General features: G+C 42.4%; 1 protein-coding gene across 5 annotated transcripts in view; it reads left to right on the top strand.

Annotated features, from left to right (window-relative positions):
- LRRC3B (leucine rich repeat containing 3B) overlaps nucleotides 1-22,201 on the top strand; it is a 67,468-nt gene extending 45,267 nt beyond the window's left edge. For 2 of the 5 annotated variants that reach the window (XM_079947438.1, XM_079947437.1), the window contains exons 2-3: nucleotides 16,701-16,872; nucleotides 20,938-22,201. In XM_079947438.1, the coding sequence (XP_079803564.1) occupies nucleotides 21,103-21,879 (777 nt within the window). In that variant the 5' untranslated portion in view covers nucleotides 16,701-16,872; nucleotides 20,938-21,102 and the 3' untranslated portion in view covers nucleotides 21,880-22,201. The remainder of the gene's footprint in view (nucleotides 1-16,700; nucleotides 16,873-20,937) is intronic. The other 3 variants (XM_079947441.1, XM_079947440.1, XM_079947439.1) reach the window with 2 other exon arrangements.
- The last annotated feature ends 215 nt before the right edge of the window (nucleotides 22,202-22,416 follow it).

Consider the following 22,416-nt stretch of genomic DNA (forward strand, 5'->3'; position numbering starts at 1 on the left):
CCGATATTCACATTTGAGGAATATCTTTATTAGGGCCGACAACAATGCAAGAAGCTTTCAATATTGTGACAAGTTTGCCACATTTCTGTGACTTCATTTGATCCTCCCAAATAAAGGTAATACGCAAAGTTGGAGTTGGTTTTTTTTCCCTTGTGGACCAACTCGGCTCCCTCTTCCTTTTTATGAACCCTGATTGTTTGCACATTTACTTAGAAGGATGCGGGTGGCGCTGTGGGTTAAACCACAGAGCCTAGGACTTGCCGGTCCCTGCTCCTGCCAACCTAGCAGTTCGAAAGCACACCAGTGCAAGTAGATAAATAGGTACTGCTCTGGCGGGAAGGTAAACGGTGTTTCCATGCGCTGCTCTGGTTTGCCAGAAGTGGCTTAGTCATGCTGGCCACATGACCCGGAAGCTGTACGCTGGCTTCCTCGGCCAATAAAGCGAGATGAGTGCCACAACCCCAGAGTAATCCGTGACTGGACTTAACAGTTAGGGGTCCCTTTACCTTTAAATCCTACTCAACCCTGTTAGCTTCCAAGGAAGCATACCTAGGGTAGGGTTGCAGAGTTCCTTGGAACATGCACCACCTAAGCTACCTGCAAAGTAATAAGGCCCCCAAGTTGCGATAATTCAGATGTCGCAATGCCAATGCCATTCCGTTTTAGCCATTCTTTTCAACAGTGGCCTCTGATTCATTTTCCCCCTCTTACGTTCGCCTGAATTCCCTCTTGGCAGGAGATCCTCAGGTGGCTGGTGGAAGCATCTTTCCTAAACGATTTGTGCTGCCGCGGCGAATTAACATTTTGTAGGTACTATGTACTAATGTGTTCCTTGCTGAATATATCCCTTTGTTGTTTACGTCTTTTCCACCTCGCTGACCTTATTATCAACAGATCTTCCTCGGGCTAATTACCCTGATGCTTTCTTTGGTGTTTCCTGTTTTGAGTTCCTGGTATGTGCAGCTCGTTTATTATTCTTTCCAAACAGTCTCACTGTATAAAACATGTGTTAATTAGGGCAGGCTAGCAGGGGCTGAAATGTTGCGCTCTGCCTTATTACTTCCCGAGGCTTCCTTGTTTATGCATGTTCCCCTATGTAAAAGGGACGCAGGTGGCTCAGTGGTTTAGACTTGCTGATCAGAAGGTTGGCGGTTCTAATCCCCACAACGGGATGAGCTCTGTCCCAGCTCCTGCCAACCTAGCAGTTCGAAAGCATGCCAGTGCAAGTAGATAAATAGGTACCGCTCCGGCAGGAAGGTAAATGGCATTTCGTGCACTCTGGCTTCCGTCACAGTGTTCCATTGTGCCAGAAGCGGTTTAGTCATGCTGATCACATGACCTGAAAAGCTGTCTGTGGACAAATGCCGGCTCCCTCTGCCTGAAAGCGAGATGAGCACCGCAACCCCATAGTTGCCTTTGATGGGAGTTAACCGTCCAGGGGTCCTTTACCTTTTACCTATGTCACACAACTATGGGCTGTTTATGTGACTTGCTGCATCCGTTGTTAGGCTTTGCCTTGTAGTTCAATACAGGTGGAATTCCCTTTCTTCACCCCAAGCAGTCCATTTCCAAAGACCTCTGACATTTCCCCCTGTGTGCTGTATGCATAGATCTATAAATTGTGCAGTACAGTGGTACCTTGGAAGTTGAACGGAATCTGTTCCGGAAGTCCGTTCGACTTCCAGAACGTTCTGAAACCAAGGTACGGCTTCCGATTGGTTGCAGGAAGCTCCTGCAGCCAATCAGATCCCGCGGAAGCCGCTTTGGACGTTCAGGTTCTAAAGAAGGTTTGCAAGCTGGAACAATCACTTCTGGGTTTGCGGCGTTTGGGAGCCAAATCGTTTGACTTGCAAGGCATTCAGGATCCAAGCTACAACTGTATTTAAAGCAGCCTTTTACCAACCTGATGTTTGGTGTTACTACTCCCATCAGCTGATTTTAGAGAAACCATGAGGTAGCTTTGAAGAGACCCAGGGAAGAAAAAGAAAAGGGGGGAATTATTTTCTGGTATGGGCTTTTTAAACTCTCTTGTTTTCATCAATGCAGGCTATTAAAACTAGACTTTAAACTTCATTTTTGAAAGATTTGATTGTTGGTGGTATGTGAATATACAGTGAATTTGCTGATATGATGTAACAACAGAGAATCGGTACTCTCTGCCCCCTGCCCAATATAGACTGAGCTTCATCTCTTAGCCGTGGCCCATCCTTTGCGTAGAGCTGTGAAAATGTACACATTACGTCACGTCTCCTGTCTTGCTGAAAGCATTAATCTTATGCGCAGACAATCATTAAAGCATAGCCAGGGAATCTGTTTGCCGCTAAAAGCCTGGTTGGAATCTTCATGCACATAAGAAAGCAGTATCACAAAAAAACCCCTACCTTACAACACAATCCTGTGCATGGAAGCCAGCTGAGTTCAGTGGAGTTTATTCCCAGATAAAAGTGCATAGATTTTTACCAGTGCATTTTTCCTAGAAAAATAGGTGCTGGTACTCACAGTGAAATTGTTACAGTAAGTACGACACCTTTTAACAACAACAAAAGAAGCGCCAGTGCTGCATGCCCCTGAATACCCCCTGAAAAACCCACAATAGTACTGCTTTTTACCCTTATTGTCGTTGTCTTCTATGTTAGCTGCCAAATAACAACATGTAGATGATTCTGATAGTGATACAAACTTCTCTCTCTCTCTGGCCTGCTGCAAATGGACTAACTAGTTTTTGTGTTTTTCCTTTTTTAGTTGCAAAAGGTTTTATTTATTTTCACATGCAATTTTCCCCCCAAAAACCAGGCAAATGTGGACAGTACTAACATAAAAGAATTAAAGCCTCTGTATCTAATAAGTTGGAAACAAAATTTGCAATTGAGACAAATAAAATAGGTGCTATAACATTGTTACATGCCATCCTCAATCTGCAGAGCAGTAGCGAGATTCCAGGGTTTGCGTTCCTTTGGAAAACTAGGCACCACAGAGGCTACAGTGTCTTTGTTTTTATTTAGTGTTCTTTTATTATGTATTTTGTTTTTTGTTTTTATTGTATGTTTATGTTGTGAACCACCCTGAGATCTGTGGGTGAAGGGTGGTATGCAAATTAATAATAATAATAATAATGTGGTTTATTTACATATATACAACCTGAGCTTACTTATGGAGGGGCTTGCAGCAACAGCACCCCAAAATATACCAGCTTATTCCATAGTATAATCATCCTTCCTCTTCTGCCTGTCTGCTTCCTGGTTAAAGGTAAAGGTAAAGGGAACCCTGACCACTAGGTCCAGTCATGGCCAACTCTGGGGTTGCGGCGCTCATCTCGCTTTATTGGCCAAGGGAGCCGGCGTACAGCTTCTGGGTCATGTGGCCAGCGTGACTAAGCCGCTTCTGGAAAACCAGAGCAGCACACGGAAACGTCGTTTACCTTCCCGCCGGAGCAGTACCTATTTATCTACTTGCACTTTGACGTGGTTTCGAACTGCTAGGTTGGCAGGAGCAGGGACCAAAAAACAGGAGCTGACCCCATCGCGGGAATTCGAACCTTCTGATCGGCAAGTCCTAGGCTCTGTGGTTTAACCCACAGCGCCACCCGCGTCCCTTCCTGGTTACTTCACTCTTAACACCAACCCCATTGCTCCTAAGCTTTTCTTTTCTACCTGGAGAGAGGCCTCACATTTTTAAAATCTCATTATAAATCATTTCCCAGAAGACTCCTGATCATGAAAGTGAACTGCAGAGCCAAGTCAGGGGTAGAAATTACATGGTTTAGCAATGAGTAAAGCTGTGTTTTTAAAAATATATCCTCTGTCTTCCTTGATATGAGGTGAGCAGTGGTGTGCAAAATTGAAACTTCTGCTTGTGGCAAACATCATCTGGAATTGTTAATTGCAAGAAATGAGCTGGCACTGTACTAGATGATGAAAAGCATAGAAAATTGGGTGCCCTTGCTTATCTGCCTTTCTCTATAAAAAAATGCAGGCTAGGAATGAGAAAGCAAAAGCCTGAAATTCTCTGTTTTCTGACAAAGTGATGGGGCTGCACTAGGGAATGGTAAATCAGTCCATGTCAGGTTTGCATACATTCACTCACTGAACTTGTTCTGTTTCACCATTAATCAGATTTTTTAAAAATGCACATTTTAAATAACCCTTATGTTTAAATGCATCTTCTCTCAAAATACACATCTCTAAACATATTTTGATGTGTTTCTTTAGCAGAGAAATACATCACAATGTTTAGAAACTGTGAAAGCTCGTGAAGAGCCAAGCACTAATTGTTCATTAGTCCAGAAGGCTAGAATCAGATTTGTTTCTGTTGGAATTGTCAAAGATCAAATTCTTCAAGCACTCCTAGTCTATATGCTGCCCACTGAATAGGGTATAGAAAAGAGATTTCCTGAACCCTTTAAACCCTTGCACATGTCAGCTAGCCTTATTCATTTACGTTATGCAGGAGAAAGCTATTGTCTAAACAGGAAGAAACTGTACAATGCAGTGGGCAGTTTAGCAAAATATTAGGTTTCTTCTGCTTACGTGCTGGTATGTAAACACTGGAATAAGCTCCTTAAATAAAAATATTTTTTCATCCACAGTCAATAGCATTTCAGGACATTTTCAAACATTAGAATGGTACTGGCAAGAGCATAATTCAGGCACATGTGCCACAATAAACTTAAATCCCAACTTTGCCTGGTACTTTCTCAAGCAGAACTTGGTGGCCGGCACCATAGAAAGCATTCAACTTCCTGGAATAGTGCCTCCTGCCTTAACTGAAAACAGTTGGTACCCAGTCCAGTTGCTTCCCCTTCTCAAGTGCTGGCTGATGGTCAAAGAACTCCTGACTGATGCCAGAAGTGTCCCTGCACAATTTCAGTTTGGTGTGTGTGCCTGTGCACTTCAGTATTTTGCTCCCCGATGGTCTCTCAGACCACTGGGAAACGGAGACAGTGGCCAAGGCTCTGGTGTTTTCATGGACACCAAGAGGAAAGTTCCAGAAACTTGATGAAGCACCAAAATTTCCTCAAAATCATCAACCACATGTTGTAGACCAGTGGCATAGACCCAGGGCCGTCTTTACCCGGGGGTGCAAGGGGTGTGGTGCACCCGAGCGCCAAATTCTGGGGGGCACCAAATGTATTCTGGGGGGTGCCAGATGTATACCTACTGTATACCAGTCCCTCTCAATCAATGGCAGTGAAAAACAATGGATTGAAAGTCCCCGCGCCCCTCCTCCGTCACTCTGTTACTCCATAGCGTCAAATATTCCCGACGAGTCAGGAAACAACAGGAGTTGTTTCCGCTGCGTCGTTGTTACAGGTGAGCGATCTTCCTCCTCCCAAAATGGTCAACAACTTTGGCTTCCCCCCTCCCCAAAAACCTCAGCAACTAAAAAAATCTGGGGGCGGCTAAACTAAATTTGGGGGCACTGGGCGGATCTTTGCAACCCAGCGGTGCATATGCTAAAGACGGCCCTGGATAGACCCACTTCTTCTGAGGCTTTGTGGGGGTTCCTCCTAGACCTAGACCTTCCTCAGCTTAGTTTGAGGTGGAGCATGTGGGACAAGCATCTTCAAAGTCCATGACACCTTGGGGCTCAAAATACCTTTACACTGGCAGTGAGGCCAAGGAAATACAAAAGGAGAGGGCAGTGGGCATGATGATTCCTGTTCTTCTTAATGTGTGTTAGGAATATGCCATGAAAATAAAGTCTGAACAGAGAGTCTAGAGATCATTATATTCAACATTCAGAACCCACATTTCTTGAATTCAGGGTGAGGTCACGGCCATGGTATATTTATCTTTAATTCTGTTTCTAAGTGTGTAAGGGAAGGACAGGATAGAAGAAGAAGAAGAAAAGGGAGGCAAAGAAATTGAATGGCAGAAATTCTGAACTTTTAGAAACTGAATAGCAATTAATTTTCAAAAAGTCCTTTTGTGATCTGAAATGCTTACCTTTATGGCTGTTCATTATTTTTAATGGCTGTTTCTTATATGAAAATCAGGCTTTCACTTAAATCTACTTATTTTTATTTAATTGGCACTTTGAAGGACAAAACATGTTGAAGGAAAGAGGCTACTTCCTGCCTCGTTCCAATTCTTTAGAATGCGAGGGTTGGGGGCACTTGCACAGTCAAACAATGAAGTAATATTTACTCAATAATTTTGACTCGAGAGGTGGGAAAGCAGAGTTAAATTCATTTTTAGCATGTCGTGCACCCATCAATTGGAGAGTGCTGATTCACTTACACACAGAGTATAATTAAGTAAGTCTTTAATCTGGAATAAGGAGCAATGCATTCAATGACTGTGAAATCATAGCATAATTATGGCTATAAATGTTCATGTGGCTCTCCTTAGCATTTGATAATTCCATAATTGTTAAGAGTCAATGGTTCATAGTGTGAGGTCCTTAACTCTATCCAGCCATTAGCCCTTTCAGACGCTAGGAAAAACCGTCGTAAGTAAAGAAGAATTTACAGAAGACAACCCGGCAGATTCTCCTTTCTAAATGTAACTCCTGATACCAGGGGTACCAGGGGCTATTTTATTAGATAACAGTGGTATTACATAATTTGAAGGTGAGGCTTACTGTTCAATGATGACATCTCTTATTATTCATTGAATCGGTGATCTTTTGAACTTCTTTCTTTCTGCCTAATCTGCTGTTCACTTTTAAAAATTATGTTCTCCTATCCCATTAGTGTTCTGTCCTTCAAGGTGTTTTGGTCATTCATTAGGGATTGATGGCACTCTGCGCGTTGCCAGGTGCCACTCAGAACTGAGACACTAGCAAGCTAGCAAGACACTAACATCCCTTTGCACAGCATATGAAGAAGGAGGGAAGCGTGAACCCTTCTTGTTAAAGTTCTAGTTTTCTATGCATTGCACTATCTTAGTTGTCCTTTTGCGTCACAGAAGCCAGACTGGCCTCAACCAGGAGTCAAACATTTAGTGTTGCCAGTAGGGCTGAGTGATGTCATGATGCCGAACCAGCTGAACATTGCAATATACAGTGGTACCTTGGTTGTCAAACTTAATCCATTCCAGGAGTCCCTTTGGCTCCCGGAACCGTTTGAAAACCAAGGTGCGGTTTCCGATTGGCTGCAGGAGCTGCCCGCACTCAATCAGAAGCCGCATCAGACATTTGGCTTCCAAAGAACATTTGCAAACCAGAACACTCACTCCTGGATTTGCGGCGTTTCGGAGTCTATTTGTTTGGGAGCTAAGCCGTTCAGCAACCAAGGTACCACTGTACCGATATATCACAAAGTCTGAAATAAGGATGTAACTGCATAGAGGCAAACGGGGCAATGTCCTGGCGACTGTTAGTATATAAAACTGATAAGTTTCTACTTACCTTTAATATATTAAGAGAACTGTTATTTTATAGTACAGAGCAACAAGGGTGGGAGGTGTCATGAGAGAAGTAATAATAATAATAATAATAATAATAATAATAATAATAATTTATTATTTATACCCCGCCCATCTGGCTGGGCCTCCCCAGCCACTCTGGGCGGCTTCCATAAAAACCAAAAATACACTAAAATATCACAGATTAAAAACTTCCCTGAACAGGGCTGCCTTAAGATGTCTTCTGAATGTCAGGTAGTTATTTATCGCTTTGACATCTGATGGGAGGGCGTTCCACAGGGCAGGCGCCACGACCAAGAAGGCCCTCTGCCTGGTTCCCTGTAGCTTTGCTTCTCGCAATGAAGGAACCACCAGAAGGCCCTCGGCGCTGGACCTCAGCGTCCGGGCAGAACGATGGGGGTGGAGACGCTCCTTCAGGTATACTGGGCCGAGGCCGTTTAGGGCTTTAAAGGTCAACACCAGCACTTTGAATTGTGCTCGGAAACTTACTGGGAGCCAATGTAGGTCTTTCAAGACCGGTGTTATGTGGTCTCGGCGGCCGCCCCCAGTCACCAGTCTAGCTGCCGCATTCTGGATTAGTTGTAGTTTCCGAGTCACCTTCAAAGGTAGCCCCACGTAGAGCGCATTGCAGTAGTCCAAGCGGGAGATAACTAGAGCATGCACCACTCTGGCGAGACAGTCCGCGGGCAGGTAGGGTCTCAGCCTGCGTACCAGGTGGAGTTGGTAGACAGCTGCCCTGGATACAGAATTGACCTGCGCCTCCATGGACAGCTGTGAGTCCAAAATGACTCCCAGGCTGCGCACCTGGTCCTTCAGGGGCACAGTTACCCTATTCAGGACCAGGGAGTCCTCCACACCAGCCCGCCCCCTGTCCCCCAAAAACAGTACTTCTGTCTTGTCAGGATTCAATCTCAATCCATTAGCCGCCATCCATCCTCCAACCGCCTCCAGGCACTCACACAGGACCTTCACCGCCTTCACTGGTTCTGATTTGAAAGAGAGGTAGAGCTGGGTATCATCTGCATATTGATGGACACCCAGTCCAAACCCCCTGATGATCTCTCCCAGCGGCTTCATATAAATGTTAAAAAGCATGGGGGAGAGGACAGAACCCTGAGGCACTCCACAAGTGAGGGCCCAGGGGTCTGAACACTCATCCCCCACCACCACTTTCTGAACACGGCCCAGGAGGAAGGAGCGGAACCACTGTATAACAGTGCCCCCAGCTCCCAGCCCCTCTAGACGGTCCAGAAGATTGTTATGGTCGATTGTATCAAAGGCCGCTGAGAGATCCAGCAGAACTAGGAAACAACTCTCACCTTTGTCCCTAGCTCGCCGGAGATCATCAACCAGCGCGACCAAGGCAGTTTCAGTCCCATGATGAGGCCTGAATCCCGATTGGAAGGGATCCAAATGGTCCGCATCCTCCAGGCGTGCCTGGAGTTGTTCAGCAACCACGCGCTCAATCACCTTGCCCAAGAAAGGAAGATTTGAGACTGGGTGATAGTTGGCCATACTGGCCGGGTCTAAAGATGTTTTTTTAAGAAGCGGTTTAATGACCGCCTCTTTCAGCGGATCTGGGAATGTTCCCTCACAGAGGGAAGCATTCACCACCCCGCAGAGCCCATCGCCCAGCCCTTCCCGGCTTGCTTTTATTAGCCAGGATGGGCAAAGATCCAGGAGACAGGTGGTTGGTTTCACGCATGCAAGCAGCCTGTCCACATCCTCGGGGGTAACGGATTGAAATTGATTTCATGCAACTTGACCAGACAGAGCTCCAGCACTCTCCCGCCCCGGCACTGCTCCCACGGTGGTGTCTAGCTCCTTCCGAATATGAGTGATTTTATCTGCAAAAAACTTTGCAAAATCGTTGCAGGAGATCTTGGGGTCTTTACAAGGCCCCGGTGGTAAAGGTGGTTCCGTTAAATTACGAACCACCTGAAAGAGTCTCCTGCTACTATTTTCTGCAGATGCAATAGAGGCGGCGAAGAAAGTCTTCTTCGCCGTCACTATCGCCGCTTGGTAGGCTCGACGTTGAGCTCTAACCTGTGTCCGGTCAGATTCGGAGTGAGTGATGAGTGGTTTCACAGTTTTCCCACATCACAATTTTTTGCATTGCACACATGCACATCGTGATTTACGATCTATCGCCATGTCGAAAATTATTCAAACTGCTTTTTGACGATGTATCAATACATCGCCCAGCACTAGTTGCCAGAGCATGGAACACTCCTCCTTTGGAGATTTGAACACTACAGTCTTCATCGGAGGCCCTTCTTTGGGTTCCCCCTCCACAAGAGGGTGGCAACACAAGAACGGGGACTTTTCCATGGTGGCTCCCCATTTATGGAATGCTTTCCCCCAGGGAGGCTCACCTGGCGCCATCGTTATATATCTTTAGGTGCTAAGCAAAAACCTTCCTCTATAACCAGGTGTGGCGTTCGTACAGAGCCCCTGGTCGTTTCACAGACTATTGACCTGTACACCACTGCTTTATCCTTCCGCTGCCACCAACCAGGTGAAATACTGAGTTTCAGTCAGGTTGTAAAGTCAACAACGAAGATTAAAGTTTATTGAAGAACAAACAAGTTTTAAATATGTTCAGAACGGTTTCTCAAATGTGCGTCCTTAACTAGATGTGGTGCTATCTCACACTGTCACACTCTTCTCTCTCAGTTCTATCCCTGTCTCTCACTCTGTCACAACCACTGTGTTCGACTTTCACTGCCTCTGTCTGACTCTCACTCCTCTATCTCTCCATGGTTTAAAACCCTGGGCTGAGCCTCAAAACCAGGTAGGCTCTGCCTCTGAGCTTTCTCATTGGTCAATCTACATTAACCATTTCCACCCCCCTGTACGAACATAATCACAAGGAATGGACAAACGCCACACCAGGCCTTTAACTATCTGTGGCCTTTTAGAAGTAGGTGGGATGTTTTTAATGTATTTCTTTTTCCTCCTGGTTTTGATGTATCTGTGGGGGAAGTGCGTTGTCTTGTTGGTTGGTTGTAAGTTGCTTTGAGTTGCCCTGGGCGAGATAAAGCGACTAAGAAATACAAAATAAATAATAATTCAGCAGGATTCTTCGCTTTCCACCTTCAGGCATCTCCTGAAGAGTTTTTTTTTATACCTTTAGAGGTGGGTGGGTGTATGTTTGATTAGCCATTTGCCTTAATGATTATCTGCATTTTTATTTTTTAAGTTGTGCCTTTGGTGTAATGTTATCGGAAACAAAATTTACAAGTTTAGGAAGTGGAATTGGCACCTTGATAGCAATTAAAAAGCTGGGTATCTGGCAGTGAAGTTGGAAATTCAGCTTTTGATGAACCTGATTACATGGATTCAGCTTTCCCAAATTATGCCAACCATTAAATAGCCTCTAGTGCTCTTGTTGTACATGAAATAGAGCCCTTTTATTACACTTATATGTGTGCTCACAGACCATTACAATTCTAATTATTTCTCCCTTGTAAATGGTAGCCAAATAACAACTCAGTAAACATAGTTGGTTTTTTCCATTGGTAACAATAAAATACTTAATATGCACTTGATACAGTGGTTCATCTTGCTTTGTACAGAGGTTCCATCTTAGATTTTTGTTTCTTTAAATATAGAATGTTAAATATATTATATGCATACATATCAGTAGTGTTTAAAAAGAAGCTTAGGCTGAACTGTGGACCACAGTGGGAGAAAAGCAGGGATTCCTTTGATGATACAAAATTAACCATGCAAATGTCCCAAGAGCCAGTCTGATGAACATTGCAATTTGTGAACTCCCACACTGTGTCTTAGAGGACCACGCATGGCGACAAAGGACCATTCAGTCACCAGGCAGGGGGCCTTCTCGGTAGTGGTGCCCACCCTGTGGAATGCCCTCCCATCAGATGTCAAAGAAATAAACAACTATCTGACATTTAGAAGCTATCTGAAGGCAGCCCTGTTTAGGGAAGTTTTTAATTACTGATGTTTTAATGTACAGTGGTACCTCAGGTTACATACGCTTCAGGTTACATACGCTTCAGGTTACAAACTCCACTAACCCAGAAATAGTGCTTCAGGTTAAGAACTTTGCTTCAGGATGAGAACAGAAATTGTGCTCCGGCGACACGGCAGCAGCAGGAGGCCCCATTAGCTAAAGTGGTACCTCAGGTTAAGAACAGCTTCAGGTTAAGTACGGACCTCCAGAACGAATTAAGTACTTAACCCAAGGTACCACTGTATTTTTAATCTTTTGTTGGAAGCCACCCAGAATAGTTGGGGAAACTCAGCCAGATGGGCAGGGTAGAAATAATAAATTATTATTACTACTACTACTACTGCTACTACTATGTGTGGTTCAGCTGTATTCCACAATTTGGAGTGAGCAAAGCCTAAGTATTAAGACTTTGTGAGGCCAAGTATTCCATAGTCTTATGCCTCTTTCCCCATTGAACAATCGCAGTTCCAGGCAAAAAGCATCCACAAGTATAGCTCTGTATAGCTTTGTTTCTGCACCACAGTTTATTGCGCCAGAGCACCAGTGGCCCCGAGCCACCAGCAAGGCCACCACCTCTTGATATTCTTAAAGGACCATGATGAAATATGAGCTACAAGCAGTTCATGCGGTAGCATGTTGGTAAAACTTATCACCAAAGAATGGCAAAAGTGAAGGGGATAACTCCCATTCTATAACAGAAGGAATTAAATCTTGGCTGCTTTCCTCATCTTCTGCTGGTTGGCTCTTCAGCAAGATACAAAAATGCTACAGTCAAACCTTGGTTCCCTCACGCCTCCGTTTTGGAATGTTTTGGCTCCTGAACGCCCAAAACCAGGAAGTAACTGCTCCGGTTTTCAAACGATTTTTGGGAGCCAAACAGCTTCCGATTCTCGTTTTTCATTTCCCTTTCCCCCATTGACTTTGCAGCCAACCCATTGATCCTTGGTTTTTGAACTTTTCGGAAGCCGAACGGTCTACTGGAATGGATTAAGTTAAAAAACCGAGGTTCTACTATACCATGGGTAGGTAAATTAAGGCCTGGGGGCCAGATCCAGCCCAATCGCCTTCTAAATCCGGTCCGCGGATGGTCCAGGAATTAGTGTGTTTTTACATGAGTAGAATGTGTGGTTTTATTTTAAGTGCACCTCTGGGTTATTTGTGGGGCATAGGAATTCATTCATATATATTTTTCAAAATATAGTCCGGCCCCCACAAGGTCTGAAGGACAGGGGACCGGCCCCCTGCTGAAAAAGTTTGCTGGCCCCTGCACTATACCATTAAGCTTCAGGATAGCACTTCCTTGGCTTTGCTTCAGTGCATAGCCACCAAGTATAGGCACTCCCAATATTTACAGTGAAAGGGCCCACAAAGTTTTGTGGTGGCCACACACGCATGCCACGCGGTGTGCTGATGTCATAGGTGCATGCCAAGTTCGCTGGACCCCAGCCCCCTCAGTCTCAGGGGCAAGGCAGCAGCCCTGCTTCAGCGCATGTCTGTTTCACTTCTTTTCTTGTGTGTGTATGTATTTGCATTTTTATTATGCACAAACAAACTAGGTAAAGGTAAAGGGACCCCTGACCATTAGGTCCAGTCGTGACCGACTCTGGGGTTGCGGCGCTCATCTCGCTTTATTGGCCAAGGGAGCCGGCATACAGCTTCCGGGTCATGTGGCCAGCATGACTAAGCCGTTTCTGGCGAACCAGAGCAGCGCACAGAAACGCCGTTCACCTTCCCGCCGGAGCGGTACCTATTTATCTATTTGCACTTGACGTGATTTCGAACTGCTAGGTTGGCAGGAGCAGGGACCGAACAACAGGAGCTCACCCTGTCGCGGGGATTAGAACCGCCGACCTTCTGATCGGCAAGTCCTAGGCTCTGTGGTTTAACCCACAGCACCACCTGCGCCCCTAACAAACAAACTAAACAAACATAAAAATGTACCAGTATCCCAGGAAGGAGGGACTTCCCTGCTTTCCCTGCTATGAGCACACAGTACTGTGCAATACACTTCTGGAATTTTTCCTCTTTTGATCATTAACTGAGGTGTGTGCCTGGGTGGGTGTGTATGAATGAGAATTTACTAGAATGCATCAGTTTAGGTTCTGAATTGTTAGTTTTGAATTTCTTCCAAATAGCTAAGGGTTCCAAGCTGAGACGTCAAGCACAAATCCTTTGTTAACTGATTCAAGATTTGTTTATTTATTTTGTATAAATGAAAAACTTGCTTTGCAGTTTTTCATAATACTGCAAAGCACTCCCCAAAGTAGAATGGATTATCTATTTAAAAATTAAATAAATGAATTGGGGGCATGCATTCTCCCCAAGCCTCCATTTTGGTGTTCTTAACTGGTCTCTATACAGTTTGTATGTGTGTTACCTCTCCTATTAGCTGCTTTCTAACTGGTAATTGGGGACCACATACCATTCTTTTATTATTCCCTTTTCTGAAATTATATCTTCTGTGGTTGTTTGTTTTGCAATTTGCTTCCTAAGAGGGTATTGGATTTAATTGCATGGCTGTGATTGTTACTAGCTGTTCAGTTCCAGATACTTCCTGTGGAGATTTGTATGCCAAGGCAGCAATGGTCTCTCTTGTCATCTCCTGCCTTAGACAATAGCTACAAATCTTATAATTGCATCCTTCTAAGTTACGTTTTGCCAGGGACTATTATGGTGGCTTGAAATATTGCATTCCTAATTGTACTTGTTGGTGGTTTAGCCTTTCTGCTTTTCTTTAAAATTTCAGAAGTGTTCAACATTGTGTTTAGATGGTGACTATCTATGTTCCTATTGCCACACTTCTTAAAGATGCAATGTTCAGTGCTTTTTTTCTTTAAAAATGTTTAGGGGTACTCTCATTTTCCTAGTCATATTGAAATACTGCCCCTCAAGGAGGTCAGACTTAGATTCACAAAATGTTTAGGAGTATGCGTACCCCCAGGAAAAAAGCACTGAATATCTGTCTCGAAGATATTATCTGGTCCTGTTTTGTTTTAGAGCATTCGTCTCATTTGGTTTATTGTTCCTTTAAACAACATGATCTGCTCTCACGCCTGCATAGATTATCTTCATTCAAGTGACTTCTGATGATGTTCTTTAATAGAACAAAACATTCCAATTTAGTTGTCTTAATCACTTTAGCAGTGATACCTTTAACTAGGGATGTAATAAGTAAAAACATTCTTAATGATTTTTCCCAATCCCTTAATGTTCTTTCTCTGTTTGCATTTTTCAGTCATGGAGTTATTACATAACAATGTTTTCTCCTTTAATACACACACACAAATTTTATTTTTATGTTATATTATATGTTTCCACAAAATGCAATTGTTTTCCTTAGCAGGATAGAGCTATAGGTAGCAGCTTTGTTCAGTTTTAACTCGGAGTTGTTATTTTAGGCTGCATTTCTGTACTTCCTTACCTGCGAGTAAGCCTCCTCGAATTCTGAAGATACATGTAAGAGCTATATTGTAACTGGATGAGTGTTTGTGGTTGTATTCATGCATGTATTTACACACAAAAACATGTATATGTGTGTGCTAGTTTGCAGAAGAGTGTGTTTCCATCATGTAATGTTCTTCAAGCCCCATGTTGGGCAAAAGATTGCTGCATTGCAGGACACGGACAAGATAACCCTCGTGGTCCCTTCCAGCTTTACAATTCTGTGAACACAAATGTCTGTTGCCATCTGCAGAAGTGGCAACCATTTTGTGAGACAATGCTTCCTGGGGAAAAATACGGCCTAGGACTTTTATAGTGACTCACAGAACTTGTAATATTTTTTTCAGTTTACCACCTGTGTTTTCAAGTACAAATTACCCTTTTACCCAATCGCCTCTATGTAACCTGGCCAATATTTTGCCCACCTCTGCAACTTCCTTGCTGGCCACAGTTGCCAACGTTGGCTCTTTTCTAGTACATTCTTCATATATCATTTTATGATTGGCTGGCTTTATCCAACCCTGTTTGTGGATGGAGCCCAATTAAGCTGGGAGCACTTTTCATTTTCTTTAGGGGTTTTTGAAATTTCTTTAGGGTTTTTGAAATACATGGTTAAGAAAACTACAGGAGCCCTTTAACTTTCTCTACAGTGAGGGATTTTAAAAAATAAAACAAAAACAACAGCATAAAAGCACTGTTTTTATCCTATCAGGATAACTCCTCAGTTTGTGTTAAGACAGACCATTCAGGAAGATACAGGTACAAGTGTAGAAATGTTCAGAGAAGTGTATGGCTCCTTGGTCGTGAATTTATGGGTTTATATAGTATTGTGGATTGTTGCTAAATGTAGCAGATGGTGATTAATGGGTGCCCTGTGCATGTTCCTCAGCCAGCTTCTGCTGTTTATAATGGAACTGATTTGGAAAGACTAGAGGGGTAATTCGGAATCCCTGATGCTTGGTTACTAAAGGCTTAAAGGTTTGATGCCTTTGAAATGTTGTTTTTCAGTGATGAGAACTATGACTTTGGTAAACTTTTTAAAGACTTTATAGAAAGCTTTCTTAAAAAAGTTATTGTCACGATTTTAGCTTAGGACATATTCTTGAGATATTCCTGAATTATGGAAACAGAAAATCATCAAATGAGATGAATTCATAAGATTCTGGGTCTTACGAATCTTTTGCAAGGAAGTCTTGCAATGAGGTTCAAGATCTCCATATACTTTTCCTTTTTTTTATCCCCCCCAAAAAATGTACACCTAAGAGATGAAACTGGGGTACAAGAGTAAATAAATTATTGTTCTCAGTACAACAACAGTTTTACCCCTGTTTCATTATGTAATGCTTAATGTATGAATGCCAGAATCAAATCATAAGAACTCTGTTTAAAAGTGAATTTACTCCTCACAGAGCTACAGAAATATTTTGCTTCATTGTTGAAAATTTGCAAACACACATTGTAAATGCACCCTTAGTTTCTTCAGCATTCAACTTGCTATTTCCAGTATCCTTTTCAAGGCTGTTATCTCTTACTATCATGTTCTTGAAAGTCATTTCCAAAATTTGCATTTCATTTAAGTTCCCCACTAGAAACCTCTCATTGCTTAGAGATATCTTATAGACTAGCACTATACATTTTGTTCATCAAAATCAGTTTTCATTGCTTGTGATTTGTCTGCAGGGGTATTCATCCTTCCATATTTCTTCACTCTAAAAATATTTAGACCAACACCACCTTTACCATCATCATTATTAGTAACAGGGATAAGGCACAGTCGATTTTTGCTTGGCTTGATTGCTATGATAAGTTCCACATTATGAAATTAGAAGGAAGAGAAGAGTAGTTTTTTAACATTAAATAAACATTTTTGCGCAACCTTTTCTACAATCATTTTCTTTCTTTTTGTCCCCAAGACCTCTCGCCCATAAGATATGAGATGGCACCATGTGATTCATTCAGCAAGATCTCTTTCTACCTCTTTGTCAGAAAAAAGCAGCACCCTATGAGGATATCATCAGATAGGAGGCTACCTGGCAACCTTCCAAGGCTTCTCACCAAAACATCAAAGCTACGATAAGTTGGCAGGTTCTTCAGATTTCTTTTATTACACACTGTGTCTCTGAATTTCCTCAAACCCAGCTTTAATTTTTGAAAAGATTATTTAGATGGCATAGCAGCTATTTCCTAAAACTCAGAACTCAGGGGTTTTCTATATATGAGAACCAGTAGTTTGAACTCAGCCTCACATGCATACATCACTGTTAACTTTATTTATGTTGTTATTTGTCATTTTTGTAAAAATATTTTAGAGCTCAGCTGAGCCAAAACTTTGACGGAGATGGTCGAGTGGGAGTCATATGGGGAAGTCATAAAAATGGTTTCACACAATTGCTCCCCCTCACCTTTTCCACTGCCGTCGCTACCTGGTGGAAAAACAATTGTGCTCCTAATTGGTGCATGCCATTGTCATGAAGCCAGATCTGAGTTAAGGGTAAAAGCAGTGCTTCCCGCTCTCTCTGGTGTCTTTTGAGTAGAACTGTAGTGAGAAGCGTGAATGGCACCAATGGTAAATGTATGCTTGTACTTGATCTCGGCTCCCATACCCAAACTGCTGAAAAGAGTCCCCAACTTTTCAGTCTCAGTCATGGTAGCAACATTTCCCCTATGAAGAAAGGTTGCAACATTTGGGCCTTTTTAGTTTATCAATAATGCAATTAAGGAGGGGCATGACACAGGGCACAAGGAGAAGGGGACGACAGAGGATGAGATGGTTGGACAGTGTTCTCAAAGCTACCAACATGAGTTTGACCAAATTGCAGGAGGCAGTGGAAGACAGGAGTGCCTGGCGTGCTCTGGTCCATGGGGTCATGAAGAGTCGGACATGACTAACGACTAAACAACATGACACAGGTGTATACAGTTTTGCATGATGTGGAGGAAGTGGATAGAAACACACCCACACACCCCATAATACTAGAACTCAGAGCCATCCAACGAATCTGAATGTTGCAGAATTCAGGTTCAGCAAAAGTAAGTACTGCTTCACACAGTGCATAGTTTAACTATGCCATGTTCTCCCACAAAATGTAGTAATGGCCACCAACTTTAAAACAGAATTAGACAAATTTGCAGAGAATAAGGATATTGTTGGCTGTGTTCCACCTCTGATGTTCCACCTCTGAATATCAGATGCTGGGAATCACAAGTGGGGAGACCACTGTTGTGGCCAGGTCTTGCTTAAAGGCATCTGGTTGGCTACTATAAGAACAGGATTCTGGATCCTGATCCATCAGGCCTTTTCCTATCTTCTTATGTTGGGTGGTCTGTTTTGGCTTAGCCATAGCAGTACCTCAGCATCCTTCCAAGGAGCTCAGGGCTGCTTCCTTGTGATTTTCCTATCTTAGAAAAACCATGTGACGTAGGTTGGGATAAGCCAAGATCTAGCACATTTATATCCAGCACTATCTGATACAGTGGTACCTCGGTTTATGAACAGCCCTGTTTACGAACTATTCGGTTTATGAACTCCGCATAACCGGAAGTAGTGTCCCGGTTTGTGAACTTTACCTTGGTCTAAAGAATGGAAGCCAAATGGTAGAAGGCTGCAGGAGGCCTCACTGGGGAAAGCGTGCCTCAGTTTAAGAACGGACTTCCAAAGTGGATTAAGTTCATAAACCGAGGTACCACTGTATTCCATAAAGCTCTCATACAGTTGTTCCAAACTAGTCCTAGGATTCAATATGCAGAAAGCAGAACAAAACCAATTCAATACCGAGATTTGTTTAAGCCCTACTGATGAGATTCTGAAATTTCTGCACCCGAATTCAGATGGACAATCGCTAATGTGAGCCCATCTGTGTCTGTGTGATAACCTACATCTATGAATTTATAGCCACAACATGTACTTTGTGAAATTTTGAGAGAGTGATTACACCACTGAAACGCCCACATGGAACCTTCAGTATTGGAATGAGTTGAGTCCCTCAAGGCAATGGCTTCCTGAAGTATAGAGTCATTCTTTTGTGACATCTAGTTGACTTTAGCACATCAATGGACTTATGATTGGAAACGTTGGAAGCTCAAGGATTACATTCTTGGGGCCAAACCGCATGTGATTTAGAGCTCCATGTTAACACGTCTTGGGAAGATTTGTGTTTTTGCCCAAGCTTTCTCCAACTCATAAGACTGGACAATTTTTTTACATGTTTTCTCTGAATTTTTGTTTTATTTGCTTTTATATTGCTGGTTTACTGGTTTTAGGTTATAGGGGTTTGGGTTTTTTAGTGTTTTAATGATATTCTGTTTGTTTGTTTGTTTGTTTGTTTGTTTGTTTGTTTGTTTGACTGTACACCATTTAGAGATTTTTGAAATATTAAGCACTAATTAAATGCCTAAATAAATAAATGTTACATTTCCTTGATTTTTTTTTTAAATTAAAAAGAAAAGCAGTCAGGCGCCAAAACTCATGGTCTTTCTGTTGAGGTGCTTCCACAAAACTAAGTTGTGCATGCTTTGTATTTATTTAAAAATGGCCTTCTACTAACTTATATTGTAGCAGGAATTTCACAATAGAAATGCTTTACCTTGCAACACCTTCATGGGGGGGGGGGGATCAAATTGCTAATACCTCCATATTATATAGCATTTTAGGTGTGCAAGTTGGGTTTGTTCCATTTTTCTTCTTCTTTAAGTTGGGTCATTATTGTTCCCATTTTACATACGGGAAGCAAAGACTAAACTGTTGGGAGTTGCCAAAATTCACAATATCTATAGCTAAATTAGGGTTCTTAGAGATTTCTCATATTCTTGTCCCTCTCTTTATATCCAATATACTGTGCCCAGTCCTTAATTAAGAGAACAGATGATATGTAAATTATCCCCAAATTTAGGAATCAAAATTGAAGATGATTCACCCAGCTTACATTCTAGGAATTCAATTAGCAGTAACTTCCCTTTGTGTATAAAATAAGAATAATTTATATGTAAATATAGCTTGGAAGGTGGGCAAATCTCTCAGCTTCTGCATAAAAGAAAATGTCTGTATATAAAGAACCTGCTTTCATTTATAAAACTGGACTGTAGTTCATACTTAAAGGACAACAAAGCAATTGTGTCGCAAAATGTTGTATGTTAACATTTCACTGTCTGCTCTCCTGTTCTGTTCAAATTTAATTAAGGGGAAACTATTTGAATATTTTCACTTTTCTTCAGAGAGTTCAAAGACAAAAACACATTCACTTGTTTTCATTGTTACACTTAGATACTGTAAAATTGTAGAGAGCTTTTTAATTATTACAGTGGGATGTATTCCATCATTTCTGTTATAGTGCTAGTGATAATTAAAAATAAAATATATTATTGTTTAAGATCTTTTATTTCCAGTGTCCCTGCCACAAACATGTAGCAAAATTCCTTTTCATGCAGGTAGATTGAAATATTCTGAAGGAAAAGGAAACTGGGCAAGAAAGCTTGTATTTGTGCCATGAAATCCAGCAATATTTTGGTTTGCTTTGAAAAGGAGTGCAGTCTTCTTGTGAGAATGTGCCCTCCTTTAAATAGTTTTATTTGAATTGAAAGCTATACGGAATACTTTGTTGCAAGGCCATTAACCACAAAAATGCTTGCCTAATTTGTTACTGCTGCTGGAGACCCACTGTAAATCTTATTAATGTGTCTGCTACTGTAAAAGGAAGAAAGTAATTAAGTTTTATTACTATTGTTCTAGAAAACCTCTGTTTTTTAAAAAAAGAAAAGGGGGAAAAACAATGTCCCTCAAGAATGGTAATATTAGATGGGATGACGTCTGTACTCTGAAGGAAATACATATGAAACTCACGTTGGCACTGTGCGTTAATAAAATAATAGACTATCCCATTGAATTTTTCAATTAAGACTATATTCCTATTCATCAGGGATGGGGAACTTAGAACTCTTTAGGTGTGTTGGACTCCCATCATGCCTGAACATTGCAGATGATGGGAGATGGAGTACAGCAGCTTACATGGGAATAAGTCCTACTGAACCTCATTGGGGCTTACTCCTGAGTAGACATGCCAAGGATTGCACCGTAAATTGCATTTGTGCCTTGTTGAAATGAGTGTCTTTTCTAGTCTGATTGGTGGTTGTTGTCCTTTTGTTTTGATTTTCCAGGAATGTTCTTTCGAAAAGAAAACCGACCATGAGGAAGCCCGCGCATTAACACATTTTTGAGCAACGTCGCTGAAGAAGATGAGATTGGAGTTTTGTGCCTGAGACCCTTTGCCACCACTGCTGGGTAAATGAGAAGTGGTTGTGTGATTATGCTGACATCCCAGCATGCATCTGGTAGACCTGTGGTTAACTCGCTCCCTCTCCATGTGTCTGCTCTTACAAAGCTTTGTCCTCATGATACTGTGTTTTCATTCTGCCAGTATGTGCCCCAAAGGTTGCCTTTGTTCCCATTCTGGAGGTTTGAATGTCAGCTGCAGCAATGCAAACCTCAAGGAAATACCCCGAGACTTGCCTCCTGAAACTGTCCTCCTCTACCTGGACTCCAATCAGATCACCTCCATCCCCAACGAAATCTTCAAGGACTTGCACCAGTTGAAAGTCCTCAACTTGTCCAAAAACATTATCGAATTCATAGATGAACATTCCTTCAAAGGGGTGGCCGAAACCTTGCAGATGTTGGACTTGTCGGACAACCGGATTAAAAGTGTGCACAAAAACGCGTTCAACAACTTAAAGGCCAGGGCTAGGATCGCAAACAATCCCTGGCACTGTGATTGTACTCTGCAGCAGGTCTTGAGGAGCATGGCCTCCAACCACGAAACGGCCAACAGTATCATCTGTAAGACTTCGGAAATCGACGAACACGCCGGGAGGCCGTTCCTCAACGCTGCCGACGCCGACCTCTGCAACCTCCCTAAAAAGACTACTGATTATGCTATGCTGGTCACCATGTTTGGCTGGTTCACCATGGTGATATCCTACGTCGTTTACTACGTGCGGCAAAATCAAGAGGATGCGCGCAGGCACCTCGAATACTTGAAATCCCTGCCAAGCAGGCAAAAGAAACCAGAGGAAGCAGATGACATAAGCACTGTCGTATAGTGCCCCGGGTTCAGTGATTGACTGCGAGGTGGAAATTAGATGTGCATAGCACGGACGCCAGGTGTTTACTTCTAACATTCGTTGTAAACCTGTAAGACTTTTTTCCCCCCAATTAAGCTGAATTATACCACTGTCAAAACTTTCTAACAAAAAGATTTCTGTTTGAGGTGATAACGGTACACCTTTATTGTTTCTCTGGTGGTATTCTCAACCAAGTAAAACTAATATGTAAACATTAGTTTAGACCCATTCCACTCTTTAATAATGAAATTTATTTTTTTAATTTAAAACCAAATAAAAGCTTAACTTTGAACCATGTAAATACAGGCTCATTTATTGAACCAAGGTCTGCCTGGTGTGTGTGTGTGTGTGTGTGTGTGTGTGTGTGTTAATATGAGAGAGGGTGGAGGAGTCTAGAATGGCTGTGGTATAGGATTTATTTTATTTATAAGAGTATTTATAAACCACTAACTCATACAAAATATCAAGGCAGTGTACAATTAATAGGGTGATTTTCATCCTGAAAGATCCTGCCGC

The sequence above is a fragment of the Podarcis cretensis genome, assembly GCF_951804945.1.
Source record: "Podarcis cretensis genome assembly, chromosome: 12".
In the NCBI taxonomy this organism is placed as follows: domain Eukaryota; kingdom Metazoa; phylum Chordata; class Lepidosauria; order Squamata; family Lacertidae; genus Podarcis; species Podarcis cretensis.